The 22,144-nt window shown below is 48.5% G+C and overlaps 1 protein-coding gene across 1 annotated transcript; it reads right to left on the bottom strand.

Moving 5' to 3' along the window:
- Window positions 1-4,929: 4,929 nt before the first annotated feature.
- On the bottom strand, window positions 4,930-17,724 carry LOC116794805 (cytochrome P450 3A29-like). The gene is made up of 13 exons (XM_032703888.1): window positions 17,593-17,724; window positions 16,609-16,702; window positions 15,118-15,170; window positions 13,918-14,017; window positions 13,382-13,495; window positions 12,747-12,835; window positions 12,010-12,158; window positions 11,489-11,616; window positions 11,054-11,138; window positions 9,921-10,081; window positions 9,479-9,705; window positions 7,844-8,006; window positions 4,930-5,880 (listed from the first exon to the last, which is right to left on the bottom strand). Exons 1-13 carry the CDS (start codon window positions 17,661-17,663, stop codon window positions 5,785-5,787), a joined length of 1,530 nt encoding a protein of 509 aa, XP_032559779.1. The 5' UTR covers window positions 17,664-17,724; the 3' UTR covers window positions 4,930-5,784.
- Window positions 17,725-22,144: the final 4,420 nt, after the last annotated feature.

The following is a 22,144-nucleotide window of genomic DNA, read 5'->3' as shown; positions in this document are numbered from 1 at the left end:
CCTCGTGTCCTGCGGCTCATGGTCCCGCATGCACACACAGACCTGTTTCATGGGTGTGTGAGCACAGGCAAGGAAGAGGGTTCATGGTCTTTTAGATGAACACCATCCCATTTTCCTGAGATACCTACAGAGGTAAGCTAAAAGAGAAAAAGTGGACAAAAAGACATATATATATATATATATATATATATATATATATATATATATATATATATATAGCTGAGCATAACATCTCATGCTGCTCAGAAGCCTGGTAGGACAGGAGGCAGCCGAGATCTCCCTCACTGTAATTTAGCAAGATGCATCTCAGGCGCTGGCAAGGAGCATCCAGCTCCCCAGGACCAAGGGCATGTCGATAGCAGCAGTCAGACACTGCAGGTTTGGCAGGTGGTTAAATTGGCTTCTCAGCCTCCCTGGCCTTCGTCCGGGAAGGGAAGGTGCCGCGTCTCAGCACAGAGGGCTGTAATGAGGATTAATAAGGCGTGTGAAGACGCTCTGTAATTGTCGGGCTGGCTGTTTCCTTTGCACCTTATGCTATCATTTATGTCTGCGCAAAGTGGCTGTAAAATGCTCCAGGTCTGATTCAATAGAACTCTGCAGACTCCTCATACAGGTGTAAATTGCTCTGTGATGTTCAGGGCAACGTCTAAGTGCAAACTAATCTGATCATCTCTGTTGCCTTTTTTTTTTTTTTAAATTCTGTAAACTCCTCTGCAGCCAATTGAACATTTTAGCGCCTAATAAACTACAAAATATCAGGTATTTCACGCATGAACTTACGTCCCAGGAACAGAATTTGCAGTGTTGGCCTCAAGGAGAGCTGAAGCTGCATCAAGATGCCACAGCTGGGCCACCAGTGCCACAGTCCTGTGTGCTGGTTGCTGTCCACAGCCGTAAGATCAAGCAGAGGAACACACTCAGGGGCTGGTGCACAGTGACAGCGAGCCTGAACCCAGGAGAAGCCATGAAAAATGGGCTAGCAACATAATTTTGGAGGGAACAGGCAAAACCAATGCCTGACCTTGTTCAGACACAGAGAAAAACAACTGCAGACCTACAGGAGCTGTAAAAGGAGCCTGAGCCAAAATGTATGGGTGGTATTAGAAGGAAAAACCCTTATGAGGTGGAAGGCTTTGATAGACGCACTCCTACAGGTAGCTTCAATCCCTGGCAGCTGCAAGGCTTCGGTAATGAATGTCAGGCTGCTGGCCAGCTGAGAGGGGAATAAACAGCTATTTGCCTTCAGTGGAAGTAGCATCAGTTTGACATATGACATTCAAATGATAGGAGCTTTAAAAGTGTGGTTAAATGACTGCTGTTTGACTCCAAATCTCGAGTCCGCCGAAGCAGCATCGCAGCCATTTACCTTTGCTCTGTGGGGGATTGAATCACTGAGCTTAAAAATGGAAGATCAAAGTGCTTCTGCAAATTCAGTCCACAGTGTATCGTGTGTCCAGCTGCTCCTGTGCATGTGCTGGAGTGATGAGAGGGGTAAAGACGGGTCCCCCTGCTGCTGTGTCCTTTGGCTCTGCCCATGGCTGCTGCTGGCACACATGGAACTGAGGAGACACTGAGGTGCCTCTACGAGACAGATGGGGAAAGGCTGGGGAGGATGAAATTTAGGGCTGTGGGATGGAATAGGGCGAGAAAAAGGGGTTATCCCCACCTGGTCCCGTCCCATGGCCTGGCACCTCGTTCTCCTGACATCCTCCTCCTCCACACTGGTTGGCTCCTCTTCAAGGCTCTCCTGCATTTTGCCTTGCAGGATGCCGGTTGACCCTGCGCCATGTCCATCATCTGCTTGTTTTAACAAAAAAGCACTGCAAAGAACTTAGCTCTCTATTTTAGGGGACCTTGTTATGCATTTGTTACACTAGCCTGTCAGCTAAATACCAGCAGTCACAACCCTTTGATAACCTACCTGCTGAAGTGCTTTGTCTTGCAATCTTCACGCTAAAACAAGAGCCGGGGACCAAAGTTGCTGCAGGAAAAAATCACTGCTCCCTGACCTTTGGGCAGACTCCGTGGGCTGATTATTCCATCGATTTTAACCGAATCGAGCACTCAATACGGGCGTCTGGGGGCCTCCTGTGCCTCTTCAGCAGCGGGTCCAGTACAGCGCTGGCAGCAATTATACAGACAACCTCTATGCAAGCCTGGGTCAGGGTCAGGAAAGCTCCAAGTGTCTTGCAAATTGGGACAGGCACAACTGCTCTACCTGGGACTGGCCCTGGGACCTCCTGCTTGCGGCGGGGGGAGGACGGAGCGCGAGCGAAGCACTCGAGCACATGTAGAGCCCGGCAGCAACAGCACTTCAGTGAGGGAGCACCATGTTAAGTGCAAATGGGTGCTCTTGCTTGAAAGGAGCCTAAATAATTGAAACACGAGAGAGTGAGGCCAGATTTGAGTGATGCCACTTGACAGTGGACTGTCCTTCCAGAAGGAGCTGGTGCTGAGCTGAAGCGTGTTTGCACTAGGCAGCAGCGCTGTGCTATAGGAGGGGGATACACAGAGCAAAGGAGTTGATGCACGGGGCCCTATAGTAATCCTGCATGTTTTTTAGGGGGAGTAGAGGACTTGCTTCCAGCTGTCAGCATGATAGATGAGCTCCTGAAGCACTTCTACTTTAGGGTCCTCCAAAAGGCAACCTATTTACTCACTCTGTGACCTTGCTGGGACCTGAATCAAAGCATGGTATAGGATGGATACACATCGAAGTTCACTATTGCCTAACTGTAAATAATTTTTAAAAAATTACAAGTGCAGGTAAACTGAGGCCCAGAAGGGCACGGCTTTATTTCCCCTGGCTACAAGTGAACGGTGCAGGTTTGTTACCTCTGGAAATGGGACCAGAAAGTGTTGACACAGAACATCTCCCAGACAGCTGCTCAATCTGGAATAAACCCAAGAAACAGAGGCCTAGGTACTGTGCCTGCTGGAAAACCCACAGCATCAGAGCAATTCCCCACTGCAAGGTGCCACCCAACCGCCCCACAAAGCCAAAATCTGTTGGCAACCCCCCCTCTGGAACAACTGGGAACCAATGAAGGTGTGTGCTTTCTGCTCTTAAGCACAACTGAATTCAGCAAAACAAAGGTGGGATTTGGCACAGCTCAGCACTGCTTTGTGTCTTGCCAGACTCCCGTGCAGGTGCCTGGAGATGAGGCAGAGCTGTGCCTGTCCCTCTGCAGGCACAGCAGCCTGTTTGCCCACTTCACTGGCACGGGGTGGAGCAGATGAAGATGCCTTTGAACAGACATGAGAGAGGCTGATATCCTTTGACACCTGCTGAACTGTGTATTTCCAAAATGTTAAGCAGCTTTGTGAGAGAGATTATCCTGAAGGATGTTTTCCTTAGTGTTGACATTTGTGAGTGATTAATTCCAACGCAGGCATGGGGTGAGGAGGCAAAACTCTTCTCTCGCTGCCACCGGGCAGGGTACGGCCTTCGCCCCAGCAAGGTTATTAATTCATCCCTGACCTGTGACACTGTGTGTGACTTTGTCACCCTCATCTCCTCAGTCCCCTCTCCAGGCAGAGACCTGAGGATTTCCATTCCCCTTTTCATGAACCGTTGTGACGGTGCAGGCACTTTTCAGCTGTTTGTTCTCCAGGGGTCCCGCTGCCTCTGCACTTTGTCGTTCTCCCCTGAGATGTGCCGTCACAAACACTCTGCCACAGCTTTAAAAAAAGGGGAAAGCAACAGCTCAAAACAAAGATGAATTGTCACTTTTGTACGTTGGTGGCAGAAGGGAGCTGCACTGCTGCAGGTTACGAAGGCAAAAGGGGGAGCCATGGCTGCCCGAGCTGCTGGGAATTTTCTAACCCTCTCACCCAGCTCACAGGTGACTCTCTAGAGAAGCAGCTTCACTCCTCCCTTACACTTCCAGTCAAAGGTGTCTTTCACTGGAGAATTTAATTTGCTGCAGAAAGGTTATTATATCTTTCCTGAGATTTTCTACTCAATTCCTAAAAAATATAGAAAGTAAGTACAAAAAGAATATATGATATGTATAATCTATTTCTACATAAAAGAATGTAAAATATAAAAACTGCTATGTGAATAAAGTTCCTAAGCCAAATTTTACAATAGGAATCGCTTCACACCATCAATGACTCTGCTCAGCTGTTCATTTTGGGAATGTTGTACCTTAAACTCTGCATCTCCAAAAGCAGCTTTTAGTACTGATGTTACACACAGGGATTCACTCAGGATATAACGAGTTTTCATCTCCCATGAATCCAAGCAGCATTATCTATGGTAGTGAGTGGGCTGGATGTATATACACATGCAAGTACTTTACCCAGTGCTGAAATCTGACAGCTTGGAAGCAGAAGACATCCCCCTGTGGAAAGTACAGGCAGAGCAGGTGCATGAGGTGTTTAGGAAAGAGCAGAGAGCTCTTTGAACACTTTATGAAGTGACATGCTCTGCAGCACGGAGCAGATGCTGGAATCAAATCCCTCCATTCTCACAGAGAGACAAATGCCTGGTTGAGACTAGCAAGGCCACGTCCTCACTGATTTGTGGTGCCAAAAGGTGACAGCAGAAGAATGAAACGCAAAAGAAAACTTCTATCTCCACTCTGTAGCATGGATTTTTGAGGATCCCACCCAAGAAGTGAGGAATCCAGCTGGGAGAGGTGATGGGACATTGTCACCTGGCCAAAGACTTACGAGACCTTCCGATGGAGTCACTTGTGTAGGGAGAAAGCACAGAAGCAGACATTGGCATCAACTGGTTACAGAAGAGGTAAGTGAGCTTTTTATTGCAGTTAGCACTCCAGTTTCTGCAGGAATATTACCAAATGTCAGCATACAGGTCTTTTAGAAGCTATAAAAAGAGACAAAGTCTGGCAAGACTTTGAAGCTCTCAATAGCCAAAGGCACCTTTTTTCCAGACTAGGGTTGTCCAGGACATCTGAAGGCTCTCGGTGCTGCACCCTGCATCATTATTAATTCAGTTAAGTTGGTCTTACAGTGGCCTGATATAAACCAGAGTAAAAGGTGTCATGACAACAGTATGGACAGTGCCTGTGTTGACAATCCTTTCCATGGGTGATGGCTGCATGCCCAGGGTACAATAAGCAAACAATCAGGAAACTCATGTGGGACACTCCTCTCCCACTCTGCCAATCTCTAGACATCAGGGGTAACTGCTTCTCTCTGGGCTCCTCCAGTTAACTCATCTGCACTTGGAATCATGCAAAAGCCATCTAAAATCATACAAAAATCTAAATAAATCAGCATCAGAAATTTTGCTGCAGGCATTCAGTTCTGCAAGGATGTGACCATTTTAACACTTGTCAGGGTCATAGCACAGAGCTGAGGAAATAGCCCTGGACAATTCTGCATTCCCAGGAGAATAAAACCAGAAGACACACAGAGTTACCCAGCAGGCAGTGGGAACAGGAGCAATGGCAGCATTACTTAACTATGTGCAATTTGCTCTCCCTATCTTGATTTAAATTACACTGCCAGAAGAGACTGACAGTGTCTGGAATCAAATTGCTTAGGAAAGTGCCTCTTCAGAGAGAGAGAAAAAAATGCCCAAATAACTCAAGTGCAAAGGGTCTTGCAAAATGCGTATTGTGACTGGGGGCAGTGGGGCCTGGGGCTCATGTTCATTAGGATAATGCTCATGTAATTATGCTGGGCCAAACCCCTGTGAAATGGGGGACAGCACCTCTGACATTCCTGCAGTGCACACATCAGCCTGGTCTCCTCTCAAGAGTTAGAAGAGACACCATCAAGTAAGTGCTTCTTGCTCTTTTCCTGCTTCTTTCACTTCTTCAGGTCAGCCTGGGCTCTGGGGACCATCTTCAGGATGATGGGCTTCTTTGGCTGCATGAAACCTTTTGAGTCCAGAACCAGCGGGATCTTGAGGAGGAGGCAAAAACCAAAACAGCCACGTAAGCTGGGAAAAAGGACAGACACAACAACAACAGGAGCCCTACAGCCCACACACATCCCGGTTACCACTCGTTTTCAATGCACTTCCTAACTTACAGGTGTGCTTACAGCAGGACTATCACTATTGCTCATGCAAAACAGCTACCAGCTGGTGTTTAATAGCCCTCAGCTTTGAATAAACTGGTTACTGAATTCTGGCTTTCACATGGTGTGGTACAAAGAGCTCGGTGCACTGATCAACAGGCTGCACGTGGAGGGAGAGGCAGCCAAAATCCATGCAGGGAGCTGCAGCCAAGGAGGGGCACACGGTGCCATTTTGTTTAGTGCCAAAGTGTGTCAGCACTAAGGGGAACTACATCATAATGGGAGCTGGAGGAGCAATGAGCTCTCCAGGAAAAACGAAACTAAGATTGCTGCTCAGACCAAGTACCAAAGAAAAAGCATCCTCACACGGAAAGGTTTTCATGGGTAGGCTGGAAATCTCATTAACAACATCTAAAGTGGGTGTTGGAGGCAGTCATTTTGCAGGGGAAAGGAGAGTGTTTTAAATCTCCCCCTCTAATGGATGCTGCTCATATCCGAGCTCTCCCACACCCCATCAGGACAAGGGTGATACACTCAGCCTGACAAGCTACATTCAAATCCCCATATCCCAGTAAGCTTTGTTTCAGGAAATTTAAGCAATGTGGCTTGGAGCCCAATGTGCCATCAGTGGAGAAGTGAGAGGAGGCTGCAGCTTCCATGTACATATTCCAAAGGGATGTTCCAGCGTGAATTTTTTCCTCCCACTCTGATTTGATGTACATGACATCTTCTGCAGAAAAAAGGGCTGAAAGAGCCCCATAAACCTACGGGCACCAATAATACAATACATATTTAACTTGTCTCCTTTTAATTAAAGGCAGTTATAAAAAGAATCAATTTTATGGATTGCAGAGGACTAGAAAAATGTCATTAGACTTGGGGGAGGGTGGATAGGTCACTGCATTGTTAATGGACTATTACAGTCTTTCACCTCCAGGTTACTAGTTGAGCTGCAATCTGAATCTGCAGAGATTCCAGCTGAGCACCCGTGCCAAGTAATAATTTAATAAGGATTTCTCTGTTTCTTACAACAAATGTCCTTTGAATGCACTTGCTGGCCCCTCTGCTCTGATTTCCCAAGCTCACCTCACCAACAAAACACATTAATGGCACAGCCTTTTGCAGCAGCCAGTGCAGAGAGCTGGGCTGGGCTGGAAACCAACACCATCGTGCTACCTGCCTCTGAGGGAGCTGCCATGCTCTCAGGAGGGCTGGCTTGACACATCATTTCCAACAGCTACTGCATTTATCTTATGTCAAACAGCCCCAGCTCGCAAGGCCTGTCCCATCAGTACTGAATGCAGCATTCATTGGGATCCCAGGCAAAGCCAAAACCCGGTGGGATCCTGCATTGCCTCAAAGAGGGAGAGGGTCGGCAATTCAAACTGAGCTCAGATTGTGCTTGCTTGAAAATTGTTATCCTTTAGGGCTGCCTGGTGGCCCATAAGAGACAAATTTTGGTGTATTGGGATGCCTCACCATGCCATGTTTGTGTTGCAAAGCACAGCTTTGGTGTGGGCTGGGGGGACAGTCCCTTCCTGCTCTCTGGAGCAGGGTCTCCCTAAGCTGGGTTGAGGCAGACATGCAGTGCACCATGCAGGAGTGAGCACCCCACAGCTCAGGTGCACCCAAACAGAGGTAGAGGACTTCAAGGATTTCAGTCTAAAATATCCCACCAACATTAAATATGTTTCTGTAGAGGCTTAAAAAAAAAAAGTATCAGTAACTTGTGGTGAACCACTTAAAATTAACTGAGAAGATTTCAACAGTTTTTCCCATATAACTGTAGGACCATCTCAGTGGGAGTAAAGGGCAGATAACGAAACACATCCTCCCATATCCTCACCGGTGTGTCTCTGCAGGTTCTGAAGAAGAAGTTTTGCAACAGGACGACCACAGCCACTTTTACGACAAGGAGAGCAAACCTCATTCCTATGCAGTTCCTGGGGCCAGCCCCGAATGGCAGGAAGGTGTAGGGGTCAAGACTCTCTTTGTTCTCTTTACTGAACCTGATTACAACCAAAAAAAAAACCAAGTTAGCATGAGCTACTGTTTCAGGATGTGTCAGCTTCCAGATCTGAAGTGATGAGGGGTCTGGGAAGGCAAAAGCTTTTTGTGTTTCGTGCATATTAGAAGAATCCAGCTAAGTCCCTTATTTCTGTCTCTATAGATACCTTATGCCTCTGCTTTTATCCCACTGCTCGGAGTCGGTTGTGCAACTCCAAGTGCATCAGGTGACCAGGGAATACCTGAAATATGCTAATGGATTTCATAACTACTCTTTTTCTCAGAACTCCCTCTCAACTCCAAAACCGAACCCAGATTTCAAACCCTAAAACACATAGGTCTACAGCTTCATGGCTTCCCTGCAGATCAAAGGACTGAGCGAACACAAAGACGTTCTCCCCCTGCGTGACTAAAGGCAGGGTTGCTTTTGAGACGTGCCAGCCATTCCTCTCCTCATCATGAGAAACAGGGAAGAACAATCAGCTTCACTGAGAAATTTGCCACTGAGCATTTTCAGTAATACTTCTTAGTGATCAGGTAGTTTTCATGCCAGGAGGCTTTTCATTCCCAGTGCATGAGGGCCAGGTACAAACCTCAGCCATGCTAAGTCAGTAGTGAAGTGTGTCACTACTGAGCCACCAGCACATCTCTCTGATGAACTCTCAGCAAGGCAAGTGATCCCTAAAGAGCTCCTGTCCACCCACCCATGCAGTTTGTCAGCTGGAATAAGGATGGAGCTATTGGAGCAACTGTTGTAGCCTGTCCATTGCCAGCATACTCCCTTTTGGGTGTTTCCTCCTGAATCCAACACAAGGTGACCATAGGTTCCACAGGTGACTCCAGCAGCACCCGCCTCCCTCCCTAACTTCTGCCTGATGCTGCTGCCACATTTTGTCCCAAAGGTGACCACATCCCCACATCAGAACTAGCTTCCAGGGGTATTCCAGCTCCTGGTAAAAGGGCACAAGGTCTGGTCCTGCTCTCTCTGGACCAACCCTCAATGTCTTTGTGGCCACCTGAAGACTAGCAGGCCCAGGGTCTCCCAGGTCTGCCTTGGGCTATTGCCTCATTTTGCAGGGTCTGACAGAGCTCCTAAGCAAAGATTGCTTCATAACTTGAATTAAAAATTAAGTTTTATTTCCTACCCATCTTTGCCCTTCCACTGCTGATTTGCGGGGCATTGTGCCAGTCACCCAATGACTCTTGCTTTAATATCTGGCCATAAACCCCTCAGTGTTACAGCTGCTGGGAGCTGCTCTCACTGTTGCTCCCTTCAATGCAGTTAATTAAATTCCATGCACAGTTTATGGATGTAGATCATAAAACTCCCCTCACGGTAATGCTGGGACTAGATGTCAGACAATGATAAATGCCTAATTTAAATGTTATAATCATACATTCCCCACTTTTGCTGCCATTTCCACTCCCAGGGCCGAGGTTGAGCATGCAGCTATTCCCCCTGTCCAGCCCTCACCTCTCAGGCCTGAACTCATCGGGATCTGGCCAGTACTGCGGGTCACGGTGCAGCACGAAGGCTGGGATCATGACCACCATGTCCTTTGGAATAGTCACACCACTGATCTCCACCGTCTGCTTGCAGACCCTCTCGAGTCGGCCCCCAGCGGGGTAGAGCCGGATGGATTCGTTCACCACCATGTCGAGGTACTCCATCTGTGTGATGGCGTCGTACGTGGGAGTGGCCTGGGAGGGGATCGGGACAGCTGTGAGCACAGGACTCCAACTCCCACCCCAACTCCCCCACAGCGCTTCCACTTCAGGCATCAGAGACCAGGGGAGGGGAGATCTCAGTGCCAGCACCCCCCCAGCCACTCTGCTTTGTTTCCAACCTGGCTTTTAGCTCAGGGTTTGCAAGGCATTGGTAGGGACAAGCCCAGCATCTTCCCACCCTCCTTTACCTTGTTGGGCAGGTATGCATCGATCTCATCCTGGAGTCGCTGCTGCACATCAGGGTGGATGGCCAGGTTGTAGGCTATGTAGCTGAGAGTGGAGCTGGTGGTCTCATAACCAGCAAAGACAAAGATAAGAGCCTGGGCCAGAATCTCTTCATCACTTAATGCTGAAAAAAGGCATAAAAGCACATACACGAAGCTGACAATGACAGTAACTAACCCTTGGGAATTCAGGATCCCACTTACCAATCTAGGTAATGCTACTCCTAAAGGAAACTTCCAGCTTAACCTCTGGTATCACAAACGGGTGGATCTGGCAGTTGTACAGCCAGAGAACTGCCGTCGAGATCAGCAGTGTTACGTTGCTTTCTTTAAGAGCAGAACCAAGGTATGTGCAGCCTGAGCCTGATTCAGAAAGTCTCTGCTATCTTCTAGGACAATGGTCCTAGGCCAAAAAAAAAAAAATAGGAGCACACGCCAGGAAAAGATAGAGAGGAAGACGTCCAGCAGCTCCTCTAAGCCATGAGGTGAGCCTTGCACTGCCAAGGGATAAGCAGCCCTGAGCATAATGTGGCAGTGGTAATAAGCAGAACCCAGGATTTAATGCTGGCACTGCAGCAGGGTTCCAGCACCGTGAGGATGCAGCCTGCAGTGCAGGGTGTCCTTACAAATACCCTGTCCTGGCACCTCAAAATTTACAAGCATCCTGACTCAACTGAGGTTGATGGACTGGGACTATAGTCGGCTGAGTCATTATTTTCTTAATTTAACAGTTTACCCAGGATGGGGGACAGAGATGAGCTCACAGATGAGCAAGGTACACACAACATATGTGCTTTGTGTGCTTTTTGAAACACAGCCAACATTGCTGGCCTTCAGAGAAGACAATACAAGAAATGGGAGTAAGGAAATACTCACTCTTTTTACCCTTTGTTGCACAAACACACTTCAGGATTTATCCCAGGAAATGGAATATAATGAAAATAGGCTAATTTGTAATAAACATCATTATGGCCCCACTACTGAGACCTTGAATATTGCACGGGATTAACGACTAAAATCCTCTCCCTACTTCCCTCCTTTAACCTGATAAGGAACTACTGCTTTCTGCTGAGAGGAGGACAGCTCTGAAGACATACTTTTGTCCCAGTCGGCCTCAGCAGACTTGGAGCCATCCTGCGAGTTCTGCGATTCAATCATGAGCTGCAGGAAATCAACCCGGTCCTGGGGAGAGACAGAGGCAGTCAGAGGAGACATGGGTGAGGAGAATGCAAACCTTGTCCAGCACAAGTCTCTTGCTGAGACATCTGCTCCAGGCACAGCCCCCCAGGGGCAGCTCATGGCTTTAGTGCATGATGAGGTCCGGACTAGAGAACCTCTATGAACACAGACACTTCCTCCACTTGGGACACCCAAGCAGGGCATGGTTCTGCCCCTCCCCAGGACTGGTGAGCCATGAGCTCTTTTGGAGAGCAGGTGACACACCACAGATTCTGAAGGTGCCACCAGGTCCCTCTTGCACTCAGGACAACACACTTCTCCTGAAGAGAAGAGGTTGCCTGGGCTGGACTCACCGTGCTGCTGCCCTTTTCCCGTTCCTTCTTCATTTTTATGAAGATGTCCTTAAAGAAGTTCATGACATCTGAGGGTAACACAGTCACCTTCATCTTCTCCAGCACAGGGATAACGAAGGGGAACAACACTGAAAGGAAAGAAGAGAACAACATATTTGTGCTCAAAAGGGTCCCAAGAAACTCAAAACTGGCACAAAGTGTAGAAAAGAGAAGGGTAAATCTGGACCCTGACCCAAAAAATTGCTCTGTGACAGAGCTGCTCTCCATCATGCCTCTGCAAACAGGGTCTCTGATTTCAGGAGGATGCTGCAAAGTCCCACATGGTCTGTACAAATCCTGACTGCGGTTTCCCTGGGGAAATAATTCTGCAGATCTGCCAGGGTAAATCTAATCCTGCAAAGTGCTGAGCATCTCCCATGTGGCAAAGAGGACTCAAAGCTACTAAGGGAGCTACCAGGAAACGCAGATGGTCACCACTTTTGACATGGATTCAGGACTATATGAGATGAGGTGTGTCATACCTAAGAGCATGAACAGAGGACTCAGGAAACTGAACTCGAGAAATTTCTTAATGTTGGTGACAAAGGGGTCACTGGGGTTGCCCATGGAGTCAACATTGACACTGAAAGAAGTGCTGGCCACCACATCCATGCTGTAGGCTCCAAAAATGCTGAGTAGAGAAGAAGTGAGAGCGAATGAGATGAACCCAACCACAATAGTAAATAAGAGCTCATCTAGGAACAATCATTGTGGGAGGGAATCTCTCTTGATGCAGAGTGCTAACATAGTAGGTCTGTCCTAATCTGGCAGTAACCATCATTATACTTTCCCAAGTTTTCCCCAGTTGCATTCATTCCCCAATTTTTCTCAGCTTCAAAAACCTAAGCTGCAGTTGGAAAGCACTGAACTGCAGTCTGGGGTAACAAAGACTATATTCTGACTTTCATCTGTAAAAGAGATTGCAAAAATGACATACAAAAATACCACATCTTGCACAGCTTCTGTAACGGTCCCTGCTCCTTCCTCAAAATGCATCTCCAGTAAAATGAAACAGGGGACAGAGCACAGTTATCCCCTTGAGCAGAGCAGAGCACAGCAAGTCCACTGCTGGGGAACATGCCATGCCCATGACTGCTGTGGAGTTTGCCTCCATAGCTCACAAGGGATCTATGATGGAGTATGGAAAAGACCCCCCAAAACAACCCCTTCTCCACACTGAACACAAACCCTTTCCTGTCAGCCCCACACAGTTACTCACTCCTTTGCAGTCACGAATTCATCATTAGCCACTTTCTTCTCAATGTTTTTCACTAATTTTTCACCATAGTGATTAATGATATGGAACATCTGAAACGCAAACCAAAGCAGAAAGCACTGTCAACTCTTTCCCTGCCACCAAACAAGGCTGGGTGATTCCACCCTGCCACCTGCCACTTGCCAAGTCTGGCTTGGGGAGGTTTCATTTCCAGGTCTCAGACATTGCTTTCTCTCATCTTAACAATCTGTCCACAGAGCTCATCGACTATGCCTGAGCAAGGCTCTTCTCCCAAAATCCACACACAGCTCCCATTCCAGCTAAGCATCCACTCCAGCTGGGATTGAACATGGCTCCTGAGTGCATGGAAAATGGACAACCACGGACTGAGTGATGTGCTTAGCAAGATGAAAATACAGGCCATAGGGCCAACAGCCTTGTGAGCCATTTCATCCCCCATCACCTTCTCCTGACTCCATCCCCACGATGGCAGACAGACACTGCATTGCTGAACTGTACCGACAATGCAGGTGCTCATGGATGTGGTCCTGACAAACAGGGTGACTTCCCTGTCGGAGGTGAAACAACCCAGTCCTCCTCCAGCTATTGATGTGAACTACCAGTGGCCTGTGCTTTACCTCCTTCAGCTTCCCACTGGTGAAGGTTGGAGACAGCACTGTACGAATCCTCTTCCACTGCTCGTCTGCAGCCACGTTGAGGGCTGACTCCAAGAGCCCGTTCAGACCAAAGTTCTGCACAGGGGGAATGTTGCAGCAGAAGGGACATGGTTATACAGGGAAACAGGTGAAGCTTTACAGCCCCCTTCCACATCACAGAAATGCAAAGAAAAACCCACCATGGAGTGTTCACTTGGCCCCCAAAGTCATGTGAGCTCTACCTCAACCAGCAAACAACAGAAAGGGAAACAGGAGTGTAACAGTCATAAATTACCATCAGCCCTGTGGCACATCCAGGCTGCTGGCCCAATGTCCCAGCCAGAGTGGCCCATACACCTCCCTAGCAGAGTTTTGATGTTGGTACCATCAATAAACTGGGGCACATCAGAGAGCAGTACTTACTGAAGGGCTCAGAGGAGAACAGAAACCATGAAGAAATCCCCCTCTTGCTGCATGTGCTTTGTACTGGAGAGCAAAGCACGGGACTAGGTACCTACCCGGCGATTGGTAAAAATGGAGTAGCACTCTTTCACAAGGATGTTTTTGATGAGGATGGGGTCCAAAACAGCCAGCACAGGCTGCCTGCCATCATAAAACCTAAGCCATGAGAAACCCAGAGTCAGTCCATTGCTCATGGTCAGCTGGAGCAGAAGCAGCCTGTTCTGTCTGTGGCCAGAGCCACGGCACAAAGGGTTTGGGCCAGCTGAGTCCCCTCTGACTAAACCGCCAAAAGGATGAGGCTGGAGCTGTTTTATTATGTAGTAAAACATGAGAAAGGGAAAGAAAGTGCCAAACATGGACAGCATGAGCATTTCTAGCAGTTGTCTGTGGTACTAAAGAGTTGACAAAGCAGCGTGGGTTTAGATAAAAGGCAGCCTTTGCCACAGTGCTGGTCCCCTGCACTTGGGCTGTCTGAGCTCTGTTTCTGCTCCTGATAGCTGGAAACAGTAAATCCATGCTGAACAGCCTACCTGTGGGGTAAAGAGACTTCCTGCCCGGCCTACGAGGCACTGATTGGTGAAAAACTCCTCTGTCTCCTCCATTTTCCAATCAATAGCGACAGAAGAACTTAAAAGTCATGGTGTGGGCTAAAGGGCAGGGAGCCTTGGGCCACAGCTGAGGGAAGCTGCCATCTTCAAGAAGCTTGAGAACATTTAATCTCTCGAAAAAATGCGCCAGGTTTCATGAAGCCTCTCAGGATTTTTTTTTTTTGGCACAGGAATTTTGCTTCAGTTTGAGAGGTTCTCAATAGAAGCATGATAAGAGGCTGCTGCACAAAACCAGTGCTGTGCAGGGAGAGGGGAGGCAGGTTGAAAGGTAGCTTGTGCCCCAGCTCTGGGAGAAGCAGGGAGCAAGATGAAAAACCCCGCGGCAGCCTGCAGCTCGCTTCCTGCTCCAGACAGACAGAGCAGCAGCTTCAAAGGCAGGAGGCTCAGTTTGACACCAAGCAGTGGAGGTTATTTTCAAAGCTTATGCAAACAAATCACCCCCCAAACTGGCCACCATCATCCCAGCCCCGCACCACACTGAAATCCCAGCAGGAGAGGAGCCTTGGAGAGACGGGTGGAGACTTTCCCAGTGGTGAACCTGGATTTTCCCAAGCTGCCACTGCTGGAATTACAGTGCTGAGTGACACGATGGCAATGTCCCTTTTTCCATTCATCCCAAACAGGTAGTTTTGTTCTGCAGAAACTCACCCCCAGATTTTTCCATACTTTTCAAAGCACACCTGATCAAAATGGTGGACTCCCTGGAAAAGAAGAAAGCAGAAATGAACAGTTTGCCAGTAAAAAGTGATTAAAGCAGGTCACAGCCGGCAGCACAAGGCATCCCACAGACCCATTGTAAGTGGCAGAGGTTGAAGTTGGGAGGTGCACAGTTGCTCTTAAGCGTCACATAGATGCCTAAGGGACATTTGCATTGGAGAGAAAAAAGAAAGCAGAGAGAAAAAAGAATAAAAAAAGCACTATCAACTTCTACCAGCCAACCTGATCCAAAAATGTAACGAAGACAAGGTATGACAAGGTACACTGTTTTAGTGTGAGCAGAGTTAGGAGGCAGAACCAGATCCCAGGGTGTCCTTTCACCTTCAGCTCAACAAGTGAGAGCTGCTACTGCCTTGTCCTCATATGATCTTCCACTGCAATTCCTGAACTGGAGTGAACATAGCTTTTTTGTTTTGTTTCCATTAGGGTTTTAACTGATGTTACATGTAAGGATGAAACTTATGGGCCACACAACACTCACTAAAGCATTAGTAAGAGATCATGTGCATGCTGTAAACCCAGCAAACACAAGTAAAACACCTCTTTTACTGAAGCCAATACATTTGATCTGCATTAGCAGTTACCTGAGATCAGCTACTACCTAGTTATTTGATAAGGTTTGATAAGTCAAAAATATTTGAGTTTCATCTAAAAATCTATTTAGCATCATAGAATCACCTGGGTTGGAAAAGACCTCTGAGATCTTGAAGTCCAACCCTTGATCCAACACTGCTGTGGTTCCCAGACCATGGCACTAAGTGCCACATCCAGTCTCATCTTAAAAACCTCCAGGGACAGTGAATCCACCACTTCCGTGGGCAGCCCATCCCAATGTCTGATTACTCTCTTTGCAAAAAATTTCTTCCTAATATCCAACCTAAACTTCCCCTGGCACAGCTTAAGATCCCTCTTGTGCTAAATTCTATAATTTGGATGGAGGGTTTTTTGTACAAAGGGAGAAAGATGGAAAACCAGAAAAAACAAATATTTATGTGGCTTAGTCTCAGGCTGGCCCAACAGCAAGTGGCTGGATAAGGCATTGCTGGGGCTAATTCAGCCTCTTCATGTTGATGACAAAAAGGGCAAAGAAACAGGCAGTTCTCAGAAATAGCAGCCTTAGGCATCTCTCCAATATTTTTTTATTTTGTTTCTAACAGAACTTCAGCCGCTCAAGAGCAGGCAGAAACACAGGGAGAAACTAATAATTTAAATTACAAAGTAGTTTTAAAATACAGCACACATCCTTCAGGTCAGCCTGACTTTTTGTGTTCTCTGTGTGTCCAAAGAGCTTCCTACCTAAAAGCATCATTTGCAACCAGCTGAAGCGGGGCAGAGGAAAGAGATGTTCAGGGAACGGGAAAAACAGTACCATCCACAAGAAAAACCTCAGGCAGCTACAGAGTAGCAGCTGCTGGTACTCACATGCCGGTACTCCAGGAAAGTTCCCAGAAAGGGCAGAGGCCGTGGACCGGGAATTCCCAGCTTCCTGAAGGTCCGGTAGGGCCATATCCCATAGCTGCCAAGCAAAGAGTGAGATGCATTTATGCAATGAAAAGAGAAGATTCTTCATCCTGAGCACAGTGAACTGCTTAAATAACTGTTTCCTGTCACTCGGAGAAAGCTGAAATTATGGACCACCAGCAGCAGCCCTGGTGAAGATACTCTTTGAATAAATGCAGGATCACTTGGGGTACAAGGTAATTTGGGTTACAAGATAATTCAGGGCACGTTTTGATAGAAGAGATGAGCTGAAAGGAGCTGCATCCCAGCCCTGCCAAACTGGTGTACATGGACACCTCAGGTCTTTATTCAGAGGCACTTTTAGTTGCCCAGATCAGACAACTGCATCTCGGGTGGCTGAGGAGAGGTCTCAGAGTGATTAAATTCTCGGGCTGAGACCTGCCCTTGTGTTTGTCTTTGCAAAGACCTCCTGCGATGCTCAGGTGGTCGAGCCACAGCAGCACAGCAGGGACATAAATTACCACAGCAAAATTACGTTTTTGCCTGTACAGCTCACTACAGCTCCCCCGAGCCACATAAGCCGAAGTCTTGCCAACATTAACTACTTAATGGGGGTGTTCTGACGGCAGCAGCACCGGCATCGCCCTGCCCTGCTCCCAGCTGGCACAGCCCAAGGACTCCCCAGCCCCTGAAACACCCGGAAGTTACTTCTCCTTGAGAAAAGTAAAAAAAAAAAAAAATAAAATAAAGGGTTTGCTTTTAATTTCCGTCCCCGCCCAGCCCAGCTTCCTCCTTCCCTTCCCGCTGGCAGCAGAGCCCCGCAGCCCCCATGACCAGCCCTCGCTGTGCCCTGAGGGCAGAGCGGGAGTCCCTGAGTGGCTTCAGCGCTGGTTCACTTGAACTCGCCTCCTCCCCGGTCACCCGGGGGGACCGGCCTCTACTTACAGGGCCACGAGGCAAAAGAAGGCGACGAGGAGCAGCCAGGTGACGGGGGAGAAGCTGGGCAGGAGCTGCATGGTGCCCGCCGCCCGCCCGCTCCTGCCGCCCCGCACGGCCCCGAGCGCTGCCCGCCATCACGTGAGGGAGGCGCGGACGGGCGGAGGCGGCGCTTTCTCTCAAGGCCGAGCCCCGGGCGGGTGCCCCGGGATCGGGATGTCGGTATCCGGACTCTGCTCTGCTGGGGCTGGAAGCTGCTGAAAGGGTGGTTTGTACAAGGGGAGCAAAGGGCGTTAGCTGCTGCTGTGTCTCGTCTGTCCCAGCTCCCGAGGAATGGCTGTGCAGGCGCACCTTTCCTCGTCCTTCCTCTACCAACCTCCACGTGTCGTGTCCTGCACCTCTTATCTGGGGTCCAGGAGGGACCAGGCTGGAGGAGACAGACCTGCACAAAACACGTGCCCAGACTGAAAGGGGCTCGTTACCCTCGGGCAGATCCTCTGGACCACAGGTTCTATGGGGAGAAGGATACAGCACTAGGACACGGCACTATGGTGGCACAACCTGTGCACCAGGTGGAAGTTCTGCCTGATGTCCCACTGCAGTCACTGGTGGCTTTGGTGACCTGCCAGCCTGTGACTCAAGCCCCAGGAAGCCGCCAGGGCACGGCCATGTGGGCAGGAGGTGCTGAGGACAGAGCTGTCAGCTGGCACAGGGAGCAGCACCGCGCTCACACGAGGTCAGCCAGGGCCTACCGTGGCGTTTAGGGATGGATTCCCATTTCCCTTCTGCCCCGGACATGCTGTTTGCTCTCAGGTTGCACAAGATGATGTCATTTGACTTTAGGCAGTTCAGTGTGTATGTCTCCCCCCAGACATAGACACGGGACTGGCTGCTTTCTGCCAGAGAAATAAAAAGTGAATTACGTGTATGGGGAGGCTGCAGTGGAGCCCCTGGCCAGTTGAGCTACAGTGAATGCACACACCTTGTGCTGCAGTGGGTGGGTGTGGAGATGGGTCAGGACATGGTGTCCTTTGTCCCCGTCACACTGGGAAGGGCCATGAATCTCTTCCTCTGTGCAGTCCACATGGTTCCCTTCTCTGTGTTCCCTGAGTGCATCAGCAGACCCACATGGACAAAGGGGAGATGAGACTTCGCTGAGGACCCCGTGTGCACATCACGCTCCCCTGCATCAGGTATCACTCACCTGCCTTTGGCACACTCAGCCTTGAAGAAATGCAAGTGCTTCCGCAATGACCTGCCAGTCAGATCACATGTGGCTTTGCCCCTAGGCCAGTGGCAGATTTGGCCTCTGCCCAAAGATTTCTTTTGCCTCATAAAAGACAGATAGTGTGTTCTGAGCTGTCAGTGGATCCAGGGGTCACCTCCACACCTATGTGGAAGAGCTGAGCAGCAGCGCTGCCAGTTTTGGTAGGACAACATCTCAGGCATCCTGAGTTCCACATGGCAATGATGTGCTTGATAATTTACATAATTAGTAGGTGAGAGTAATCAAACATTTTATGGAGGCAGATGCCTGATTCCTCCTTCTCCATGCTGCTCTGAAGCACTGAGCCCCAGCAGTGGGCTGTGACAGGAACCTTCTTCTCCATTTTGTGGGGGCTCCCCCTTTTAAGATACCTTGAAGCAACCGTACCCTGGGAGTTACCCTTTTTCTTGCATCCAAAGCCTGGTTCTTCTCCTTGATGGGTCCCATACTAGACGGACATAAAGAGCAGCAATGAGAGGCAAGAGGAGAGACCAGGTGCTGGAGCAGCAACTCCCTGGCTGGGATTACCTGCATTTCTTCCCTCACACAAACCCTTTGATTTTCCAATAACCTCTGCTAACAGCTGTTGAGATTTCTCAGTAGAAAGTGGGTTTGTGGTTCAGTATTTTCTCCTTTCTCAGACAGAAACTGAGGCAAAGCCAGACTTCGGAGGAAAAGAGGATGTTAGCTACCCCCCAAAATATGTAAATAAATAGTGCAGCATCTTTATGTGCATGGAAATTACTTGTTTGTCCAAAATAGGTTTGAGTGGGAGCAATCTACTGATATAGAGGTGACACTCTACAGAGAAGATGGAATGCAGAGCTTGCTCAAACACTCAGTGCTCTGTCATGCACTGGGGGAGGGACAATGACACCGTCCCCAGACCTATTTCACATCAGGAGCTCTTCTCTTCCCAGCAGACACATGCTAAAGCACCCTGTGACCCCATGGTGATGAGCACTCAGGAGGGAAAACCCGCAGGGCTGGTGGCAGGGACATGGCTGTGCAGGGCTCCCCCAGCCAGGCTCTGCAGCACCCTGCTGGAAACCACATCTGCAGAGTTTGCACGTGGCTGGTGAACTTCTGCAAACACCTTATTTATCTGATTTTTGATCTGCTTTTTTTCGCACGTCCCTTGAAGCACCGTTGTCTCCATAGCTCCAGAGATTTGAGAAAATCATAGCTGATAAAAAATCCACCTCCCGTCTCAGAGCTGCAGGTGGGGCCATCCTGAACAGTCACTGTTGGATAATTTTGTACAAATTTCATGTATTAAACTTACACAGCCCTTTGGACCAAATGCAATGGTAGAATCTGTACTTACTATTTTTCTAATATGAGTATCACTGAAATGGCACCCAGGAGGGATAAAGCAGAGGGAAAGGCTCTCCAGATCATTTTTCTGGCAACGTTTAAAGGGGTTTAGCATTGTGGGCAAGCAAACCACACAACAGTGCTGCAGTGCTGCCATGGCATCCCAGCACCTTGTCTTAGAGAAAGGAAGAATGCTGCCCAATTTGGGCTACACAGCTCTTGTCTGTCCAAGGCTGGTGATCCAGCAAAAACATCTTGTGGTATGAAAAGGGGAGCAGAGAGTGCTCCCCACCGCACTCATGCAGCAGATGTGCTAAAACAAGAAAAAAATAGCAGCAGCAGCACAGTTTGAGTTGACATCAGTGCTGCTTCTAATTCACCTCTTTCACAGAATTGTCACTTTTCACCCCCTCTCCCATTTCAGATAATAACTTATTTAATAGATGTCTCCAAGAGACCTGTTAAACCCCACTGGTAAGAGTCACATCAATGGCCAGTCACCTCTTTGATGCACTGGTCTACAGGCATGGTTATATATTAGAAGACAGAGCTGGTTTACAGCCCTAGTGATGTTTCCAGGGTTAATGATCTCTACCTATGAAGGACCCAGAGTGGTCCAAAAGGAATGTTCTCCTCTGGGTCAGGAGCAGATGTGGCCTCAGCCTTTCAGACATCGCCCTTCATACTGACACCAGCACAGTGACACTGCTTTCCCTGTTAATAACAAATCCCAAGGTTGCAGAAGCCCTGGCAATGTGCACAGGGCTATAAAAAGACTATTAATTTTTATACCCTGAGGAGAAGAGGAGTGACTCAGTGTGAACCTGCATCCCCCATGGCAGGGTGTCCTGTAATGGTCCTGGACAGCACTGAAGCCATGGCCCTGCACACCTTCCCTGCTCATCCTCCGTCCACTATGTGATCCTGGCGTGTTTGCTCTTGCCACACCACCCCAGCAACAATCCTGGTTCAATATTAGCTCAGACATTATCTACCACTCCTCACCCCAGCAGTGGCAGGGTCCTGGGCTTTCATGCACTGGATACTTTCCCTGTGTTTGTGTTACTGTTGTCCTGGAGCACAGAGCCCTTCTGCTGCCAACAGTCTGCACTCCTCTGTGCTGAGAGGGAACAAGTGGCCAGGAAAATGAGGTATGTGGGGGTTCAAAAGCTGATGGTCACCATGGTTAACACAAACAGAAGGAGACATGAACTGTGATATCTGACCATAGTCATAGCTGTAAAAATGGGACAAATACATCTCAGACCAACTGAACTGATGAGGCACAGAAGATGATATTGAATCTCATGCCTCATGCAGAACTTAAGTTTGTAAAAGCTCCCAGAGAGACAGAGATACAAAAATTTAAACTACAGAATCCCTCCTAGAGGACAGGTGATTTTACCACTGTCCAAAGCCAAGGGAGGAGAAGTCCTGTGTGAATGCACACCACTGGGTAGAAGGCTACCCCCAGGAGATACATTCTCTGCTGCATCTCAGGATTTTTAGCTGCTGTACTGTAGACCCAAAGGTTTTCCTTTCCTCCACATACTGTGGGAGAAGTCACATTGTAACACACAACACCCTTCTAAGAGCCATAGCAAAATGTCAGCCCTGTTAATAACCAGGCTTTTATTCACTGATTGTTCCATCTTTAACAATTCTCTTCTTATTTTCCTCTTGTCCCACAAATGGGATTGCAAGCTGTTTATTCCTGGCTCTTCCTTACAAACCTTGCTCTCAAATGTGCCTCTCGAAAGGACTAAATGGGAAAGCACCAGATGTATGACATCCTCAAAGAGCTCCAGCAGCCAGGGAAGGACCAAGGGCTGGCACCAGTTTCTGCCTTCCCTCTCACCAAGCTCAAAACCACACAGTGCTTTCATGCCTGGGTATTTCTGAGACCTCCACAGAGCAAAACACCACGTTGCTCCTTTCATCCAGCAACACTGCTGAATGCTCCTGAAGCCTCAACAG

Source organism: Chiroxiphia lanceolata, chromosome 16 (assembly GCF_009829145.1).
Source record: "Chiroxiphia lanceolata isolate bChiLan1 chromosome 16, bChiLan1.pri, whole genome shotgun sequence".
NCBI lineage: Eukaryota > Metazoa > Chordata > Aves > Passeriformes > Pipridae > Chiroxiphia > Chiroxiphia lanceolata.
Note: the sequence above shows the minus strand (reverse complement) of the source record. Positions and strands in the feature narration are given on the sequence as shown.

Excerpts from the sequence above, each read along its gene's own strand:
- LOC116794805 (XM_032703888.1), bottom strand. The coding sequence starts at position 17,663 with ATGCAGCTCCTGCCCAGCTTCTCCCCCGTCACCTGGCTGCTCCTCGTC. Across the intron at positions 14,018-15,117 it reads AAGTATGGAAAAATCTGGGG|GTTTTATGATGGCAGGCAGC; the intron begins GTGAGTTTCTGC and ends CTCATGGCTTAG. Across the intron at positions 8,007-9,478 it reads GATGAGTTCAGGCCTGAGAG|GTTCAGTAAAGAGAACAAAG; the intron begins GTGAGGGCTGGA and ends GGTTGTAATCAG.